We start from the raw sequence: 18,795 nt of genomic DNA, 5'->3' as shown, positions 1-18,795 counted from the left end.
CGTGCTTCTCTCCATCCCCTATGTGTCCAACAAACCCCCTGCATCTCAAGGCCTTCAAATGTCACAGCACACAAACAAGCACGACAGACAGAGAGACGGACAATGGGTGCACATGCAAGACAAAACAAAAAAATACACACAGTAATGGAAACAGTTACTCATGCAGACAGACACAAGCTGATGCCAAGTATTGAGTTCTCTCCAAGGCATGGTTTGAGCTAGAGTTGAGGATGAGGAAACACCCACCATTTGTGCCGTTTCTCTAAAAATAAGATAAAGACTATGAAGAAAGTGCACTGCTCTGTTGGCACACAGCGTAATAGTAAATGCTAGCGGGGAGCAAGTCCATCTTGGCACAATTTGTATAAGGCCAAAGGGAAAATGAAGGGAAAAAAAACAAGACTTGTTGAATGTAGGGTAGATGCTGTATTCTTGTTGTCTTTACAGCAAACGCACGATCTAACTACACGTTTAGGAAGAGCGACTGGGATTTGAATGCATACACAACAGACACAAACACGGTTTACATATACTCACTTGGTACGTTTCGAGTGTGCGTAAAAACGCGCACATAGAGCTCAATCACAGAAAAAAAAAGCTGTTTTCTTTGTTAGCTTGCTCTTTTTTTAGATTTCAGAGTAATCCACTTTGAGGCATTCAGTTGCAGTGTTTTCCCCTTCGGAACATGTAAAATGGAAATGGAAAAACGGACGAGCGCGCTGAAATCTCGTTATTGGCGAATGCTACTTATGGACATGATGCTGCTGCAGCTGCTGTTGCTGCTGGAGATGATGGCAAAAGCGAAATGATGAGAATGAAGCAAGGAGTGCACTCTCTTTGTAAAAAAAATAGTGTCGCTATTCCCTGCCGTTTCTGTCTCCCACCTCTTTTGTTATTCCCCAAAAAAAAAAAAAAAAAAAAAAGTGGCAGCCTTTGTGATAGTGTCTCTTTACGCTTCCAGGCGCAGGATGTTGCTACCATTCATCCGCTTCCAAAATGTTTGAGCCTGTAGGACGAGCGCGCTCTCTTCCCTTCTCTTTCCTTTATCCCTCTGTTGCTTCGCTCTGTTCCTCCGGTGGAGCGTCACCTTCTGCACTATTTTCCCCCTCTGCGCTCCCCTCAGACGATACATGTGGGCGGATTAGAGAGGGCACAAGACAGCGGTGGGAGGACCCCGGTGAATTCACGGGCTAATTTCTCACACGGCCGCAGAACTTAATAAACACATATGCTTAAAACAAACACACACCCCTTAGTGATTTGCTGTCACGTCCCTTTTGATGACTTGTTTTTTTTGTTCTCTCTCTCTCTCTCTCTGTCTGTCTTGTGTTTCCTGTCGTTTAGGTTGCACTGTGGAGGATGGACGCACACCATTTTGTCTACAGGTTCCCAGACACACCGTAAAGGAGCAGGTGGCTCACATGACAAATGCATAACAGACCACATTTGTTATTAATGACATACGTGGTTAAAGAACATTTGATGGAGTGGACTATGTTTTGGAGACACTCAAAGTTCAATCAAATCATTAGGATCATTGTGTTCCATGTGCCTCCAGTCGTATATAAGGCTCTGATCAATACTCCAGATTAGAGGCAACAACGGATCAATGGATCAATGTCAAAGGAAATACTTCGCAACGATTTATAAATCAATGCTTTGTGTTACAGGTTTTGAAATGCCGTTCTGATTGTTCAGTTGAATTTATAAATAATGTACAATGGTAAATCAGAAATTGTCTGCATTTTCATTCCCTCACAGGACAATAATATATGATTAATAAATATGTACTATAATCACATAATATGTGATTATAATATGTGATTATAGTACATATTTGAAGTAGCTAATAATATTAGCTACTTCAAATATGTACTATAATCACATATTATCATATATCAAGAGAGTTTATCTCAACTGAGCAGAATACAAGGTGGACATGAACGACTTCAGCAAGGAATGATTACACTTCTCTTAATGACAATGTGGAGATAAAATGTTTTATGCCATATACTGTGAAATAGTATTTCTTTGATAAAGTTATGTACTGGAGCTTTAAATTGTGAACCAATTAGTTGATGATATTTCATAATGATAATACATATTTGACCTTGATTTGATGTATGTTAATGCCATATTTTACAGGCTCACAAGGTTGTAAAATCAAATATGGTTTCTAAGTTAAAATACTGTGCGTTTTACTAATTAGCGTTGGTGTCATTACTTAAGTTTAAGGGTAGTTCATTTCTACAGTTGCCTATGTCCACAGCACCTATGATCTACAGTAAAACAATATTAGGGTTATTTCACTCATTGTCAGACTTTAAAACAACATTAGTGCAATTAATCAAAATTGTGAGTCAACTTTGAAAAACAATTTGCAGTTGATCTAATGCTTTCCCAGTCTTTATAACTCCAGATTAGGATGTTTTAAGCATGTCAGATTGTTAAACAAACTATGATCCTGAAGTGCATCAGCATTCTCAGGGATGCATTTATTGACTGGGCACTCCTTAGAGCAACGTCAGCTCATGAAAATTACAAGAGTCGTAAAAGGGCAAAGGCCTATCACTGAGGGGCACTGACCACAAAAACTTCTAATGAGCCGCATGTGGACATGTGGCTGACAGCAAAATGTTGTGCACTTAAAGGTAGAACAAGGGAAACAACTGACTGGATATGATCAAAGTAAAGGAGAAACTCAGGTCAAGCACTGTATTCTTATTTATTGTGTTGTACTGAGTTGACTTATTCGAGTTCTACAGGACAGAAGCTCTATTAATATTTCAACAGGCCCATCTTTTATGCATTGTAAAGTGGTCCTTTTCTCTTTTCAACCACTATGGTATTTAAAGCAGTAAATCTAACCATGAAAGGTTTGAGTCATCTTCCATTCTGATAACATTCAACAATGTCTATACTGTCTATACTGAATACTGAACTGAACGTTTGTATTTCTTCTCAAACCCCGTGCATACTGAAGATGCAACTTTGCTCTTGCTAAGAGTGAGCATTAGTCAACACTGGCTCTTCCTGGGCGAGTCTCCTGGCAGCAGCAGAGTGGAGCTCATGCATAAGAGAAGAGAAGAGCATAAGCTGTCACAAGCAAGTCCACTCGTTTATGTAAGATCACAGATTTGTTCAGGTGCATCAAAGTCAGATAGTCCCTCTGATATGGCCCCTGACCTTGAGAATGTGGACATCTACAATGGTTCAATAGTCTTTATTGACACTGTTCATCACTAATGAAAAACTACTGTGCACCAAAAAACCTCATTCATAGATGAAACCTGCACAGTGTGTTTTATGTGTGCTATAGGCCTCTGGGCTGCAGATGGAATAAGTGAGTGCATGCACAAATCAAGCCCTGCAGAGGTGCAGTGTGCCACAGACCCAAGCAGTAAATGTCAATATTGACTCTGATCGTTCAGACAGACATCGTGCTGTAGTAAGGAAGACTGCGACCTGCACTTTATTCAATTACAAGCCAGTATCATGCTTAGCAGTGGTAATGCCTCCAATAACAGTGTAGGATTTGTAAAATGATTGGATGCAATTTCATTTTTAGGGTCATGTCAGGTCTAGCACTGAGTTTTTGATTAATGTATGTTCAAAAATGTAAAATGTTCCTTTCAGACATCACAAAATTATTATTAATTATCAATTGTTATTAAATGATCACAACTCCATACTGTCTGGGGATATAACGGGTCTCTGCCAGTGGAAGCACAGTACATTAGGCCGTTTGATGAATTGTGACTGCAGTTATAGTGTACACCTTTCTGCAAGAGGAACCAAAGACAGTCAAAATGTGTTTTACTTTTGAGAAGTCCACTGGAGAGGTCAGTTTAGTTAATAAAATATGTATGCATGTCTGAATGAGGTACTCCCATTCACTTTTACTACATGTGTTAGCACTACATATGGTCACTAGAGGGAGCCAACAACAGATGATCTAACGATAAATTGAGCTCCCAGAACCTGAAATATATTATTGTTATTGTCAAAAAAAGCTAAGCTCTAGTGATGAATTCAGTCGATGTCCTGGACAACAGTGCTCCAAGTGAATGGCCTGATTTCAAGGCTGGAGTCCAGACCAAGTGGGTTTCCCATTTTCAAAGTAGGGCACAATGTACATCAGTTTCTAAATGTAAGATCACTGTCTCAAAAAATGAGAATTGTTACTCAAGACCATAATCCACAGAAATATTTAAAAATGGTAAGCCCAGAAGTTTATTTTTAATTTACTGAAAATTATGTCAATTGTCCATTGGGCTGAAAGTAAAATGTATGGGAAAGATTAAAACGTGCTCACATTCTTTCTTTTTTTATCAATTCAATTTGAAGCCTAACAGCAGTACAACACAGAGGACATAGTTCAGGTTTGCCTGATGTCTTCAGGGGAGGTATTATTTACAGTCTGCTGGGCACATTCATGAAGCACAAATCACAGACATTCCCTTGGCACACTGTACCTGCAGCAGCAGCAGCAATACCTCACTGCACTCTCCAGTCAGACCATCACTGCCCACATACCTTTTTATCAAAAAATAGTTTTTTAAGTGAATATAATTTACAAGTATACTTAAAAATAAAGTGACATGCTGAAACAATTCACAATAATTTGTAAAACATTTATGTATGCAATTGTGCAATTCCGAATGTTTGGAGCAAAACAAATAAAGACCAAGACATACATTACAACTTCACGTACATATACGAAGTATGGCCCACATGTTTTTGAGTTTGTCAGTGGGTCAAAATGGTGATATATGGGTGCTCTACAAGGGTGAAGCCAGTAATATGGATAAACAGACGAAATCATTGCCCTGATGAAGACACATTAGTGTCGAAACACAGCAGTTCATGCTAATTTCACACTATAGAGTGCCTTGGACTCATTTCATGACTGCGGTCACATTGTCTGGTAACAATATTCAAGTCTTTCTTTTGTTCATCAATAAAACCTTGCTTTGATTTTCTGTAGATTTCTGTTGAGAACATGGTATGGTTATAAATAAAAATGACTAATGCAATCTCTTGAGTGAGAATGTCTATTCTTATAACAAAAATACTGTATATTGTACACGTATTGCTTTACCAATTTATCCATTTAGGTTTTGGACAGGAGAAAATGCATCCACGGGGATATTACAGTCTTTTCTATCAAAAGGAAGCACACATGAGTCCAAGTGCCACTTTCAGTCAGGGATGGCCTGTTCTCACATTCTTGGTTTTGGCCAGAGCAGCTTTTCCTTTCCTCTTAATTCCTGAGCCTTTGTTCTTTATACCTGCCTTAATCTCCGCTTCCCACTGCTTCTTCACTGTTGTGTAAAGCCGCATAGTGGCCTGCGCATCTTGAACCTGTAAACAGATTAGTTGAGTTTTTTGGAAAGAATAAAGTCTAATAAATAAGAATAAAATCTTGTAGAACTATTATTGACTTACAGATGAGTGCTCGCCTTGTTGGACTATAACATTTAGAACTTCTCTACAGAGCACTCTCAGCGCTGGACGACCACTCTGAAACAATAGAACAGACATCAAACATCAGACCATCATTGAAGAATACTGTGTGGAATGTGCCAGCCATCATATCAAATAAACCAACCCAAATAACCCAAACTTTAATCAGCTCAAGAGTTTGTCAAGTATTCACAGATATAGCAGTATTCTCCAAAAAAACTTGATCAGATGATAACTTTAAACATCATTAGCATTTTTTTTTAATCATATTTACCTTTCCCATTTTTTTAAAGGGCTCATATTTCTGTGTATCCCTGATTTTCTTTTTCGGATGATCCAAAAGGAGAATCTGAAAGTGAAATTGGAGTTTTTTTGTTATGACTTTAGCATTTAACACAGCCTTAAGATCTAACAAGTTGGTCACCTTTAAGTCATTGTGGATGGCATGCCCAACAACGATTCTGCCACGTAAGATTTCAGCAACCTCTTTGCGTACTATGTCTACATCCTCACCTGAAACATGCGAGCAATGTTACAATTCATTTAAACACATCACATTTGCTGAGCATTTATTTGCGAGTGCTTAGCTTACCGTCTTTGATGTCCTCTGGCCGTATCCCACTGACATGTGTTCTGTAGTCGGTCACCCTTTCTGTTGGTTTTACGAATTTGTCAAAGATACATTTCCCAAACTGGTTTACAAGAGAAACGCGAGCCAAGATGCTGTCCTCTCCATCCAAGCCAACTCCAACCATCTCGCAGTCGATGGCTACAGCTTTTGTCAGGCTGTGAATAAAGAGTTGAAAGAATAAGATTGACCATAAAATGACATTCTATAAAAAACAGTAGAGACTCACTCACCCTTCAAACCCCTTCTCTTTGACTAGTGCATTCTCCACAGCTTTGCTTTGGTGAATTCCCATTTTCTTCCTCATGATTTCTGCCGCCTCAGTTCCTACCGTTGCTTCTATATCGTCAGGGTCAACATCATCAAACCAGATGTCCTCTCTGAACAAAAAGAATTTATCAATAAAACTAAGATTTGAACATACAAAAAAAAGGGGTTTACTTACTCTGTCGGCTTGTTTGGTTTGGTCTCTGTTTTTAGTTTTTTTGCTTCTTCTTTTTTGCCCCGTGTATTTTTTAAGTCAACTTTTCTTTTCTTTGTAGTATTAGAAGTTGTATGGCTCTTGTGTACTTGTGTATCATTCACATTTGAGTCTTTAACCACCACACTGCTCTTAACAATCTTCTTTGCCGGTTTCGCAAAGTCTCTTTTCTTCTGCGTCACCTTTACTGTATTGTTATCAATAATATTTTTTGTGGACTTCTTATGAACAGCACCATTCTGTGGCTGAGGTTTCTCAGGCTGCTTCACTAAAGTCTGTAGAGAAGTATTACACGTGTGTATTAAGAGTCTGATCTGATTAAAACAAATAAATATACCAAAACAAGATTATTCTTACCTCTTGTAACGTTTTCCAGTTGGCAGAAAACTGTTGAGCATCTGCTGGTGGCAATATCTGTTTGGCTGTGTGGCTTTTCTGTTCTCGCTTAACTTGAGACTTTTTAGATTTAGACCAGAATTCTTTCCTTTTAATTTTAGAAGTCTTCTTTTTCTTGTCACCTTTGGGGTTCTGTCCATGGCTGCTACTCGTTGTCACAATCGCTGACATTGTCAATATCTAATAATTAAAAAAATCACCTATTTGGCTAAGATGGAGAACATATGCACGCTATACTTTCACTATGCTTTAGCTAACTACACCCGGCTAGCTTCGAGAAAACGAAACAATCAAATATGTTATCGAATCAATGTTATAAAATACCTACAAAAATAACTACGCATTTTACATCCTACAATGCAAAACTATTTAGCAACCAACTCTTCTCTGAAGCCATGCTGAAATGTGTACGCTCCTACCGTGTAACAATGAAATGTGTCCGACCAAGTAGCATGCATCAACTTGCCTGACTTCTAACTAGTTTCTAACCATGGATATAGTGGTTTCTTTCAGTGTTCCATTCAGTTAGAATTTCGAATTCAAACCAAAATATATTTTATCAGCAGGATAAATAACATTTTGTGTGCTTTAATGTAGCGTTAAGTTTGACACGGAACCTTAAATCTTAAATGTTTCTTATCGGTCGTTGAAATGCAACGAGCAAAGTGAGCTCGGTAAGTGGAGAAAACATTTCAGCTCTAAAAATATGATTATTTATTGAGTCACTATTAGTTCTTGCATATATTTATTATTATTATTATCATCATTATTGTAGAAACATTTTTTTAGTTTTTTTGTTCACTGGTCGCATTTCTTTTCCAATTTTCGTCATTCAAGGTTCTTTTTGTAGATATGTCTCGTGTAATTTTTGCTGTTGCTTTTGGTTTTCCTCTTTGTCTTTTAGTTTTTTCAGGATTCGTCGTCAATGTTACAATTTTTCCTATGGTGTTGTTGTTGCTGTTGCTGCTGCTGTTGCTGTTGTGTTACTTTTAATGGTGGTTGGCAGCCAAATTAAAAGGAGCATTCACTGCCACCTACAGTAGTTGTACGTCTTCAAAGTATGTGTTTTACACATTATACCGTAAAACGAGAAGATAAAAGAAATGAAGAAAGAGACAGAAAGAGAGAACTTCATGGTGTACTTTGTAATTTTAGAAATTCTAGTACTTGTAGTGTTTTCGTCATGCAAGGATCGCAAAAACACACATTGTAGAGTTCATTAAATATAAATTAATAGGGAAACCTTTAACTTGTCATTCTGAATTGGTGTTTTCATCATGCAATGATCATGGCAACTGTCCAGAACTACTAGAAGTGATCATGACATCACCGGTCACTTTAACTATAATTTAATCAACCACTCACTGCACTGTTCACTGTCTGCACTACATCTGTAACTGTCAATTTCATGTACATACTAAGTCTATTTTTATCTTTTAGTATATTTAAATTGTTCTTCTTTAATGCATGCCTTATTTGATATATCTTGCTTTTTATTATTGATCATTGTTAAAAGTTTCCTCATTAGTTTACATTGCAGAGTTTGTCAGTTAGACTTCTGAGATCTCCATGGCGAAACAGTATGAGTGAGTGAGAGAGACACTTTTACCACTGCAGGTCCACCACCGTCACACACGGACTGCTTTCTGTGACGTAAACGCATATGCTTTATATTGTCACATGACCGGGCATCACAGGCGTGATGTCATCATACATGTTTTTGTCATGCAATGATCATGGCAACTGTACAGGATTTGGCCATTCTTCTTCTTGCATTGCACTGCTTTTAGTTGACCTTTTGCTTTATTCAGCAATATAGAGACGCATGATTTTGAAGTAAATTGAATATTGTGTACTTGTACTGTTGTGGTATTTTTCCATGATTAACAAAGTAGTAACACTGCCTCTTTTAATAATTTCAGGTCAATATGATGGAAAACTCTCCCTCTCCTGTGCCTGAAAGGGGCATTTATGGCTTTGTTATGTTCCTTGGTTCAGAATTTGCCTTTTGTAAGTGATGATTTCATAATTTCAACTAGAAAGCAGAGGTCTGTAAAACTCTATGGCAGATTAACTGATTTTGGAGAAACAAAACAAACATTTGAGCCATAATTATTATTTGTAAGGGACTTACAAACTTGCCATATTACTGTTATGGCCTGAGGTCCTTTTAACGGACAACGGTCACATCACATAAGGTTAATACAAAATGGCATCATTTGCTCAAGTTATTTATACAGACATAGAAGAACTTTTAAGTTTTCATTTCATGCTTGGATATGCCCAGTAATTAGAGAGATATATTAACCATAACTGAATCTTTTTCTACAACATAAACCAGTAGATGTGGTTAGAGAAAACTAAATCATATCTAAAAAAGAAAGTGGAAACAAATGTTTTGTTAATAAAGAGTTTTTTGTTTTGTTCATAAGAGTTCTATTAAGAGTGTGTTTTGAAACTTCCTATAATCTGTCCTTTCCTCCTGTTCTACTGCGTTGTAACAACGAAATTTCCCCTTGTGTGGATATTAAAGGTTTATCTTATCTTATCTTATATTGTTGTAATCTCGTTTGTCCAAAAGTTTCCATGGTAAGAAACTACCAATAAACATGTTTATCATTTAATATTGTCAACATAGATTCATTTAACAGTGGGAAGAGCAACCACTCACTTAAGAGTACTGCCTCGTAAATAAAAACATAGTAAAATGTAAAAGTATGCAGTCCAAGAAGTACAATTTATTTTAAAAGTAATTCAAATAAAAGTAACTGCATACTACATAACTCTGTAAAAAGGGTAACACATCTGTCACAGAAAAAAGACAATTCTACCATAGAAAACTGAGACGATCTTTAAAATGTTAATATGTGTTCCAATTCTAACTTTGTTCTCTCTCCTCAGTTTTCTACTGTGTGTGGGCTTTTGTGCCAGAAGAGTGGCTGCATTCTATTGGTCTGACTTACTGGCCCCAAAAGTAAGTACAATAGTGTCACATTGGGTTTAAAAAACTAAAATAAGTAAACATTTCTAACTAAATGCATCTGTGTAAAGGTACTGGGTCCTTGCTGCCCCCATCTACTTTCTCGTTGGGATAGTGTTGTTTGTTGTGGTTCTGTTCGGAGTGAACTTGAACAATACAGCTCCACTGGACTCCATCGACAACATCACTGGTAAAGAAAAAGACACACAGAAAATAATATTTGTCAGACATTCACAACTACTTTGGATTAAGTATCAAAAAACCATGTATTGTTTTAAATGAATTACAGATGAGTATACTCAAAGCCAGAAAACGGAGACCTTTGAAAAGGGAGGAGTGCCAAGACAAAAAGATGTTTCCATTAGTGAAGTAAATAAAGTGTTTTATTTGTCGCCATCATCAGCAAGCAGATGATGATTTGTTTGGGTTCTATTATGGATTATGAATACTGCACAAATTAATATATTTGTTTTATTGTATGTCTCACTGTCAACCACTTATAATAGCGATCACATATTGAAACCCCCCTCGCTCATCTACATGTTTTACTCTAAGAGATTTTCTATTAAGAGTGTTTTTTAAAGTTTTGTATAAGTTATCTGTTTTTTTTATTATTTACTTCTGCACATACTTTGTGTTGCAACAGTGGAATTTCCCAATTGTGGGACAAATAAAGGCTTATCTTATCTTACTCTACTTTATTTACATTCCATAACTCTTACTGGAACAGACAAGAACAGGAACGGAAACAGGTGCTTTTTTTAATCTGTCGTTTTACACATGGTTAATCACCATAGAACTGATTTTGTCTCGCTCTGCTGAGGATGATCTGATTTACCTCTGAATGAATTGCATGACTGTTTGGCCTTGTGTGAATGAACTTGTTTGACTTGGGAACTCTTTTTATTTGCCTGTAAAAAATTATAATTCTAAAACCGTCAATAGAAAATAAAATTGTGACGCAAAATTAAAAGTGGAAAGTTGTTACTTTGGGGGGCAACTAAAAACTTCACATTAATTTGCCACTAGGGGGCGGTAAACGAATTCTGCGCTGAAAAAAATGACTTCTGCTTCCGGTTCCTTCACAGCTTTATTTACGTTTTAGCCCCACTATTCTCGTTGATTCGGATATTAGTCGTCACAAATCGAATTCATCTTTGGGAAGCCGCCTCCCGGAGAGAGATGGCGTTTCCTCTGCCGATGCTGTTGGCCGCGTACGAAGCGCTCAATGACACCGAAGACGAGGAGGTTTCGAGCGGCTTTGACGAGTTCGATGATGAATCTTTGTTCAGTCTGTTTCACCTCACCAGACCGTGCCTCATGTTTATCGCAGACTCTATCCGCGCCCGCATGCACTACGTGTCCCCGAAATACCCCAATCTATCCGTGGACGCGCTGGTTATGGTGACATTGAACTATTACGCACACGGCATATCCTCCGCCTCGCTCCTGACCAGGCTGGGACTCACGCACACGCACTGCCCGGCCATCATCAGCCTGGTGTCCGGGACCATCTCGGGAATGACGGAGAAGTTTGTCACTTTTCCCGAAACTGAAGAGGCCAAAGCAACAGTCGCATCTAACGTAAAAACACTGTGCGGCATCCCCGACGTGCTGGGCATCCTGGCATCGCCGCACTTTCGGGTGAGGGTGTCTCCGTACGATAAGGAGGACTACCGGACCTTTTTCAGCCCGCTGGGTTACACCGCGGTGGTGAGCCAACTCATCTGCGATTCAGACGGAAATATCTTGTGTGTGGAGAAGTGCGAAGTGGGCAGCACGTCCGAGCACGAGATGTGGGCGTCTTCAGCCAGAGGGAAGGACGTAGAGGAGGGTTTGTGTGGACCATATTGGTTTATTGGTGAGTTCTATTCATGGTTTGTCCCATTTGACTTCCAAAACTTGACTAGACTTGAAAATAAATTGTAAAATATTTCAATTGCATTTACAGATGGACCCAAGGGGGTGACACTGGGCTTAGAGAGATGAACTTTGTATAAATATTACAATTGTGGGTAATGTGTGTTCTCTTTTCCTTTCAGCTGGTAAAGGTTATCTCCAGAGCAAACACGTCTTAACTTCTGTGACAGACCCGGCCAGTGACAGTGAGGTCCGCTTTAATGACGCTCATGCCAAGATCCTGGGCATCATGTGGGCCACGCTCAGCTGTTTGATGAGGCGCTTCAAGGTGCTGCTGCAGCTCGGCTTTGCAAAGGAAAGCTGTCTGGACCAAAAGGCTAACATTATCAGAGCCTGCTGTGTACTTCACAACATTGCTAAGAAGTTTTCAGTGCCCTCACTACCAGTTGGGTCTGAACCTGTGTATCCAGGGAAACAACACTCTGGGACTTTAGAAGTCAGCAATGAAGCTCTAAGTGCCAGAGAAGCACTCATCAACAGAGTGTTTTCGGCTCCTGTAAGCGCCAGTGACAAATGACAAACTAAACTGAGGACAGAGAAGGAAGTGTAAGCAATGAAGGGGATGTGAAATATGACAAACCACCACAACCAGGAACCCATTTCCATAATGTTTCCCAGGCACCAAGTATCACTTTTTTTTATACTTTTCCCAGTTTTTCTTTAATAAAGTATAATTTGTCAGTCATTTGAAGTATGATTTAAAATATATAGATAAAAGTTGCATATTATGGTCTAATTAACACTTTCACAGCATATATTAAATTGAACGTTTAAGCTTTATTCATGTTCTGAACGTCCCTGAGCGTAATGGCATTGGCGTAGATCAGTTCATTCTCATAGATATTTTCTTCCGGCTTCTCATTGAGCAGCAGACGGTCCAGGATGCACTGATGTAGAAACATGTACTGAGACTGCCAAAGCAGAAAAAGCAGAAGCCGTATTATATTTAGTCATTAAGAACGGTCTTGTGGCCAACACTTCCTTAAAGCAAAAAAGGAGTGATTTAATGTGATTATCATCCTTACCTCTGTTTGTACCATGTGTGGTCGGTTTAGTCTCATCTTATGCACAAAGCCGTTAATGTCTACTGCCTTTTCTGTTTCCATCTGCTGCAGGAGCACGTCCAGTGCTATGATCGTGCCTGTCCTGCCCACTCCAGCACTGCATGTCACAGAAAGGAGTTCACTTTTTCTTATCACACCTTTTGATCCGCAAATAAATTAGTTGATGATTTGTGGACAATAATGCACGCAGAACTGTCATGTTTGTTCCTCGCCATAAACAGGAGATAAAATACAAATAATTGTCTCTCTAAGCCAAATCTGCCCTTCACGGTTTTATAATATAGAAACAAAATACTTCCTTTCCCAGGTTGAGTTAGAGACAGAGTAACACAGTAACTTGGTATAAGAATCTGGAAAATTAAACCAGCAGTTATTTCAGACTTATAATAAATACAATTTTCCTATCACATGAGAAGGCTTTTTACTATTTAAATAGCACCCCCTTTATGATAAAGGCTTTATCACTGTCCTGTCCAGAGACAGGACTGCACTGCCCCATGAGGAAACCCTTCTCCATCACAGCTTCACTCCGTGTGAGAGGCCCCATCCTTTCACTGTTTTAAAATAAATGCCAACAAAGTGGATGTTGTTGTACGAGCCTCTATAATGCTGAGAGTTGGGTTGATTCCCATATTTTTGTAAATTGGATATACACCTCCATTCATCTGTGTAGCCTACTTTAGTCTCAGACTGTACCTGCAGTGGACCACTGTAGGCGCCCCTGCAGCCTCTGTCTGCATGTGTCGTCGAACCAGCGCTCTGAACTGGATCAGGAGCTGTGTTCCTTGTGGGACTCCGTGGTCCGGCCAGGCAGTGAAGTGGAAATGCCTCACTGTTCGCTCCTCTGATGTGTGCCTCTGCATCAACAGGAGGGTGTCAGTCTATGGGTCTTATGCAAAAGATTGTTTCCGGTCTAATAGAGCTCAGAATTAAGTGTAGATAAAAATATTTTACACGATTAAAAATTGAATTTCATTAAAACAAATAAACATAATCTTTCTTAAAGATGCACGATGTAGCCTTCTTAGCAGAGCGTCCGCACTCTGTTTGCCTCCATGGATATATGAATGCATTGCCTAGAAGGTTCCACAGTATGGCCTTAAAGGTATCTATTTCCATGGAGGCAAGCGGATGATGCCACCAGGCTAAGTTACAGGTCAGATCCATGGAAAGCTGACCCTGCTCACAGTAAGGATGCATGTATTTCAAAGAATTATTTTTATCATTAAAACACCTATTCTTGAATAAATGCAAAATATACATTTTAATGCCATACTGTGGAACATTTCAGGCAAAGCAATAACTTATGTTCATTCATAGAATTATGTTTACTTGAAAAAGATAAATAAATGAGGCGTTTGCAGCAAAAACCATAGAGTTGCATCAGCTACAATGATGTAAAAGTAATGATGATGTAAAATAAATTAGCCATTCTTCTAAGAGCAGTATCAGAATATTTGTGTGAACCAAAAGGGCAGGCAGGATACTGTGCTCTGCCCCATTTGATATAAGCCACTGTCACTCTCTTAATACATAAACATACATGTTTCACTTTAAATTCCCTCAGTGTCCAGTCTGGTTCCTTCTGCTCCGAAGTGGTGAAAACCTCCAAATCTCCTCCTACATGAGCGTTGCTATCAGGCCAGTATTGTTCACATTTAATCTGGAGAAAACAAAACGATAATTAAACCTGTTCTCAAAGTGCTTTTAAAGTTAAATCCTGTTCTCACCCGTCCTCCTTCGGTGCAATTGGTTACCATGACGATGCCTCTCACTTTCTGCTCCCAGACCATTCTCCAAAAGTCTCTAACAGTGGACGGCAAAGGACCTTGAGCTGCAATGAACTCCTTTTTGCTATTGTAGCCCTAAGGATCAATAAGTCACATTATAATTCAGCAGCAGGCTACGGCCAAATGTATCTGTGCTCTTCATCTCATTACGCACCGGTATGTAGCTGGCATTTATGTAGTCATTGTGAGGAGAGGATGAAGTCAGTCTTACACGGCTGTGGTCGTCTAGATTGTGAGCAAAGTGTCAGTCAAAGCTTTGTGCAAGTTTGATTAACACATACTTACACGGGAAAACATAGTTACGGTTTTTCGGTTTGTTTTCTTGTATTGTGGCTGCTTTCTGGCTCTGCTCTGTGCCAACAACAGCAAGGTCCTGCATATGAAATTACAGGTGAAAGTCAAATAAGAGATAAAACAAGATAAGCAAGTATTCAGTGTCAAATATGATTACTAACCTCATATTCTAGGGTGAAACCTTTATTTTCATCTGCACTTAACTCGTTGAATAGGCAGGGGAACCTATCCAAAGGAATCCATCTAAAAACAGAGCCAGCAGTATTTGTTAAAAATAAAAATAACTCTTTAGGTATATGTTAAAACATACTTGGGTTTTTTAACCGAGGTCCTGTTTGCACCGTTGAGTGACTTCTTATGTTTCCTGGAGGAAACAAAGATCATTGCTGATACTGATTTAGTCAATTACTGATAGATTATAGCAGACATTTTATTTCTGCCAACCTAATTATGTTAGTTCTTCTTAACATAATAAAGACAACCACGCAGACTAGAGCGAGGAAAAGCAGTACACCAAAGAAAGCTCCTGCAATGACTCCTGTAAACACATCATCAGACAGATATATTAGTAATGTTGGCATGGAATACAATAAATTAATGTATGACAAAGAAACTCACCCCTGGCGTCAGTGGCACATTCAAAAACATATGGTTTGCTTCTTTGTGGTCCAGATAGTGAGGAAATTGATACTTTATATTTCTTGGCTGGTTGAACATTTGATATTTCCGCATAGAGCTCCTCATTGTGTCCCACTTTATGCACTTTATCAGAGACATTAACTTCCACTGAGTCCCAGACACCACTTGGTCTTTTCCATTCAATGTAGATGGAGTAACCAGCGTCCCAGTTCTTACACGTCGCCATCAAAGGAGGGGGAACTAAAGAGTTAATCAAAGTTAATAAAACATGAATTATGAAAAGTCATTTCACAAGAAAACAAATTTTTGGTTCAGACACAAATTGTTGTATTCCTTTGTCTTATACTTATTTTGTACTGTTTGTATTGCATTTCATTGATGTGTTTCAGATGACATCAAGACCTATAAAGTAATGTTTAATAAAGAAGTAAAGTTCTTAACATTGTAGATATTTATAATAAAGCAATTTCAAGGGCCAAGAAGTCATTTTATGGATTCTTATGAAAATACTGTCTGGAAGTAAGACATTGTCACAGTTCAGAATGTGTAAACCACCAATGCATTACAACTTATTGAATTATATAGATTAACTTACATTCCTATGTATGTGTAAACTAGTTAATTTGATGGGTACACCTTTTTTCAAATTTTGTAGAGGTATATACCACAGACAAATCATTTTAATTGGGAAACAGGATGGTAAAGAAAATAAAGTCATTTGTGTAGTCCCTCAATCGTCCAGGTAGATTCCATAGCAAAAGAAAACCAAATTCATCAAAGCAGCTTCTTCACTTCCTCTGCCAGATGAACTGAAGAAGTGTCGAAACGTCATCACTCATAAAACATTTGTCCAGTTGACAGAATTTAAAAAAAATTGCTACAATAAAACGTCAACAAAGTGGTCTTGAACGGGACATTGTGGGGTGGAACGGGACATGATGAGTATGGTCCAGATGAAGAGTCGACATGCAACAGTGGCTGATGGTACTTACTGATAGTGAGGGCGTGGTTGCACTGCTCCAGCCCCTTATACAGCAGCTTCATGCTATAGTTTGCACCAGGGTAAAGGCCAGTGAATTTAACATCACCACCAAAGCCAGAGTTGGGATGTGGCTGTGAGCCATTGGAAGCTGTTGCATCTGTGAACGCACCGTTAACCTTTCCTTGGATCGACGTCTCTGTAACGCTCCAGTCCACTATAGTACAGTCTATAACTGCAAAGGAACAACACGTGATTTAATGTAAAGCCAGTGTATTCAAATAGTCTACTAAAAGAATCAAAGTACCTGTCACGGTTTCAATTTGAAAAGGAATACTCATTAACATTGCAAATTCTGTTACAATGGCAAATGTATAGACAGTTCCGGGCTTCAGAGATGTGACAGTGAAGGAAACAAAATCTCCCTCTCTGATCATTTTACTGTTAGCGCTGTCGCTAAAAACCACACTGTAGTTCCAGTCTTTTCTCACATTCGGCCATTGCAAAGTTACTGTGGTCAAGTCGCGTTCTGTCACCTTTACTTCAGACACTCGAGGAGGAACTGAAACAAGAATCATGAGTAAGTATTAGATTTGATGTACACTAAAAGTGACAAAAACAGATGCAGAGTTTAGCTACCTGTTGGTTCTTTTTGTAAAATCCCACTGCTTGACAAATTGGCAAATTCAGTAGACAGTGTGAAATTGTATAGAGTGCCACTTTCAAGTCCTGTAACCTCATGTGTTACCACGGCTCCTGAGGATGTTACTGGCACACGCTTTGATCCATAATTAAGTACATAGTCCTGGATATCGCCCACTTTGTCCCACTCTAGAGTTATACTCGTCTCTGATTGTTTTTCTGCTTTAAAGCCAGTGGGGTTACGAGGGACTAGAAAAAGAAGTAAAGTAAAGGCCAGAGGGAGAAAATGTTAGAGATTCAGGAGCATCCATTCATACACCCTTAGCAACACTATATATATTTTGTTCTGCTGTAACTAACTGCACACACTTTAAATTGTAATTGTAAACAGAATAAAGAATCTCCAGCATCTTACCTGTGGCTGCAGTTATTTGGGCACCGATGCTTCGGACACTTTCAAACACGGCAAAAAGAGTCAAATTGAACAATGTACCACTCGTCAAGCCTGATACAGTTTTTTCATTTGTTCCTGATATGTTTAAATGACTGTTTTCATAATGTAGAATATACTCTATGACACCAGGCACTGGCTCCCACTGCAAAGTTATACTGGTCTCACTTTGATTGACGGGTCCAAACCGTTCTACCTTTCGAGGAGCTAAAATTGGAAAAAGCCAGACATAAAAGCATTTGTGAAGGTTTCTTTATAGAATCATTTAAAACATGCAGTCTTACCTGTGGCTGCGCTAATGCTCACTTCAGCACCTGGTATGTTTCTAAAATAAGGAACAAGAGTAAAGTTGTATCTTGTGGTGTTTTGGAGGTTTGAGACTGTGTATTGTGCTGGATTTCCAAGCTCCTCTGCAGTGATGTTAATTTATTTTCCATTAAACCTCAAAGTGTAATATATTGAGTTTTCTTTCATCCACTGCAAAGTTATACTTGTCTCATTTGCTTTGACTGCTTTCAAATCCTTGGCTTTGGAAGGAGCTAGACACACACACAAAAAAGAATGAGATAAATGTCTCTGTGTTTTACATAAGGAAACTTACCAGTGGCTGCAGTCAGATTGGCCCCAGTGCTCCGAATGCCTTCAAACACACTATATAGAGCAACATTGTATGCAGTGGCACTAGAGAGATTTGGCACTACATAGTTCCTTGAATCCTCCTCAGTCACGTCTGTCTCGATTCCATCAAATTTCAAAATGTACAGTTGAACGCCTGTCTTCTTTGTCCACTGAAGAGTTATACTGCTTTCACTTTGACCAACTGCAGTAAATGTCTCAACATTTTCAGGAGCTGGAAAAGAGACGATAAGATTTAAATACTGACCACAAATATGAAGGTTATGTACATGTTGTTGCAAGTGAAATGTCTCTTACCTGTGATTGCAGTAAATGAAAAGCCAGAGCTAAGAAGGTCCCCCACTTTAGAGCGCAGAGTCATGTTGTATTTGTGAGCCGGCATGAGGCCAACTAACTGGTGTCTAACTGGAGTGTCAGGACTCCATGTAA

The 18,795-nt window shown here is 38.8% G+C and overlaps 4 protein-coding genes and 1 pseudogene across 12 annotated transcripts in view; 2 read left to right on the top strand and 3 right to left on the bottom strand.

The window, feature by feature from the left end:
* Nucleotides 1–999, bottom strand: part of LOC140368959 (voltage-gated potassium channel KCNC1-like) — a 33,987-nt gene extending 32,988 nt beyond the window's left edge. For all 9 annotated transcript variants that reach the window (XR_011928209.1, XM_072456134.1, XM_072456133.1 and 6 more), the window contains exon 1: nt 538–999. The gene's annotated coding sequence lies outside the window, so the exon portion shown is untranslated. The remainder of the gene's footprint in view (nt 1–537) is intronic.
* A 2,450-nt stretch (nt 1,000–3,449) lies between these two features.
* LOC140369182 (RNA exonuclease 4-like) lies at nt 3,450–7,404 on the bottom strand. Its single transcript, XM_072456453.1, has 8 exons — nt 6,933–7,404; nt 6,540–6,850; nt 6,328–6,474; nt 6,059–6,252; nt 5,891–5,979; nt 5,741–5,815; nt 5,449–5,523; nt 3,450–5,364 (listed from the first exon to the last, which is right to left on the bottom strand). Exons 1-8 carry the CDS (start codon nt 7,140–7,142, stop codon nt 5,206–5,208), a joined length of 1,260 nt encoding a protein of 419 aa, XP_072312554.1. The 5' UTR covers nt 7,143–7,404; the 3' UTR covers nt 3,450–5,205.
* A 1,462-nt stretch (nt 7,405–8,866) lies between these two features.
* Nucleotides 8,867–10,642, top strand: pigp (phosphatidylinositol glycan anchor biosynthesis, class P). The gene is made up of 4 exons (XM_072456199.1): nt 8,867–8,981; nt 9,873–9,945; nt 10,023–10,141; nt 10,241–10,642. Exons 1-4 carry the CDS (start codon nt 8,900–8,902, stop codon nt 10,363–10,365), a joined length of 399 nt encoding a protein of 132 aa, XP_072312300.1. The 5' UTR covers nt 8,867–8,899; the 3' UTR covers nt 10,366–10,642.
* Nucleotides 10,643–11,030: 388 nt separating this feature from the next.
* On the top strand, nt 11,031–12,492 carry LOC140368715 (putative nuclease HARBI1). The gene is made up of 2 exons (XM_072455746.1): nt 11,031–11,812; nt 11,994–12,492. The coding sequence occupies exons 1-2, from the start codon at nt 11,134–11,136 to the stop codon at nt 12,386–12,388; spliced, it is 1,074 nt and encodes a 357-aa protein (XP_072311847.1). The 5' UTR covers nt 11,031–11,133; the 3' UTR covers nt 12,389–12,492.
* A 136-nt stretch (nt 12,493–12,628) lies between these two features.
* On the bottom strand, nt 12,629–18,748 carry LOC140368765 (receptor-type tyrosine-protein phosphatase eta-like; annotated as a pseudogene).
* Between the last annotated feature and the right edge of the window lie 47 nt (nt 18,749–18,795).

The sequence above is a fragment of the Eucyclogobius newberryi genome, unplaced genomic scaffold, assembly GCF_026437365.1.
Source record: "Eucyclogobius newberryi isolate DKJ021-1_F unplaced genomic scaffold, fEucNew1.0.hap1 SCAF_20, whole genome shotgun sequence".
Lineage (NCBI taxonomy): Eukaryota > Metazoa > Chordata > Actinopteri > Gobiiformes > Gobiidae > Eucyclogobius > Eucyclogobius newberryi.
Note: the sequence above shows the minus strand (reverse complement) of the source record. Positions and strands in the feature narration are given on the sequence as shown.

Excerpts from the sequence above, each read along its gene's own strand:
- pigp (XM_072456199.1), top strand. The coding sequence starts at position 8,900 with ATGATGGAAAACTCTCCCTCTCCTGTGCCTGAAAGGGGCATTTATGGC. Across the intron at positions 8,982-9,872 it reads TGGTTCAGAATTTGCCTTTT|TTTTCTACTGTGTGTGGGCT; the intron begins GTAAGTGATGAT and ends CTCTCTCCTCAG. Across the intron at positions 10,142-10,240 it reads CTCCATCGACAACATCACTG|ATGAGTATACTCAAAGCCAG; the intron begins GTAAAGAAAAAG and ends AATGAATTACAG.
- LOC140368715 (XM_072455746.1), top strand. The coding sequence starts at position 11,134 with ATGGCGTTTCCTCTGCCGATGCTGTTGGCCGCGTACGAAGCGCTCAAT. Across the intron at positions 11,813-11,993 it reads TGGACCATATTGGTTTATTG|CTGGTAAAGGTTATCTCCAG; the intron begins GTGAGTTCTATT and ends TTTTCCTTTCAG.
- LOC140369182 (XM_072456453.1), bottom strand. The coding sequence starts at position 7,142 with ATGTCAGCGATTGTGACAACGAGTAGCAGCCATGGACAGAACCCCAAA. Across the intron at positions 6,475-6,539 it reads AAACCAAACAAGCCGACAGA|AGAGGACATCTGGTTTGATG; the intron begins GTAAGTAAACCC and ends CTTTTTGTTCAG. Across the intron at positions 5,816-5,890 it reads CCATCCACAATGACTTAAAG|ATTCTCCTTTTGGATCATCC; the intron begins GTGACCAACTTG and ends TTTCACTTTCAG.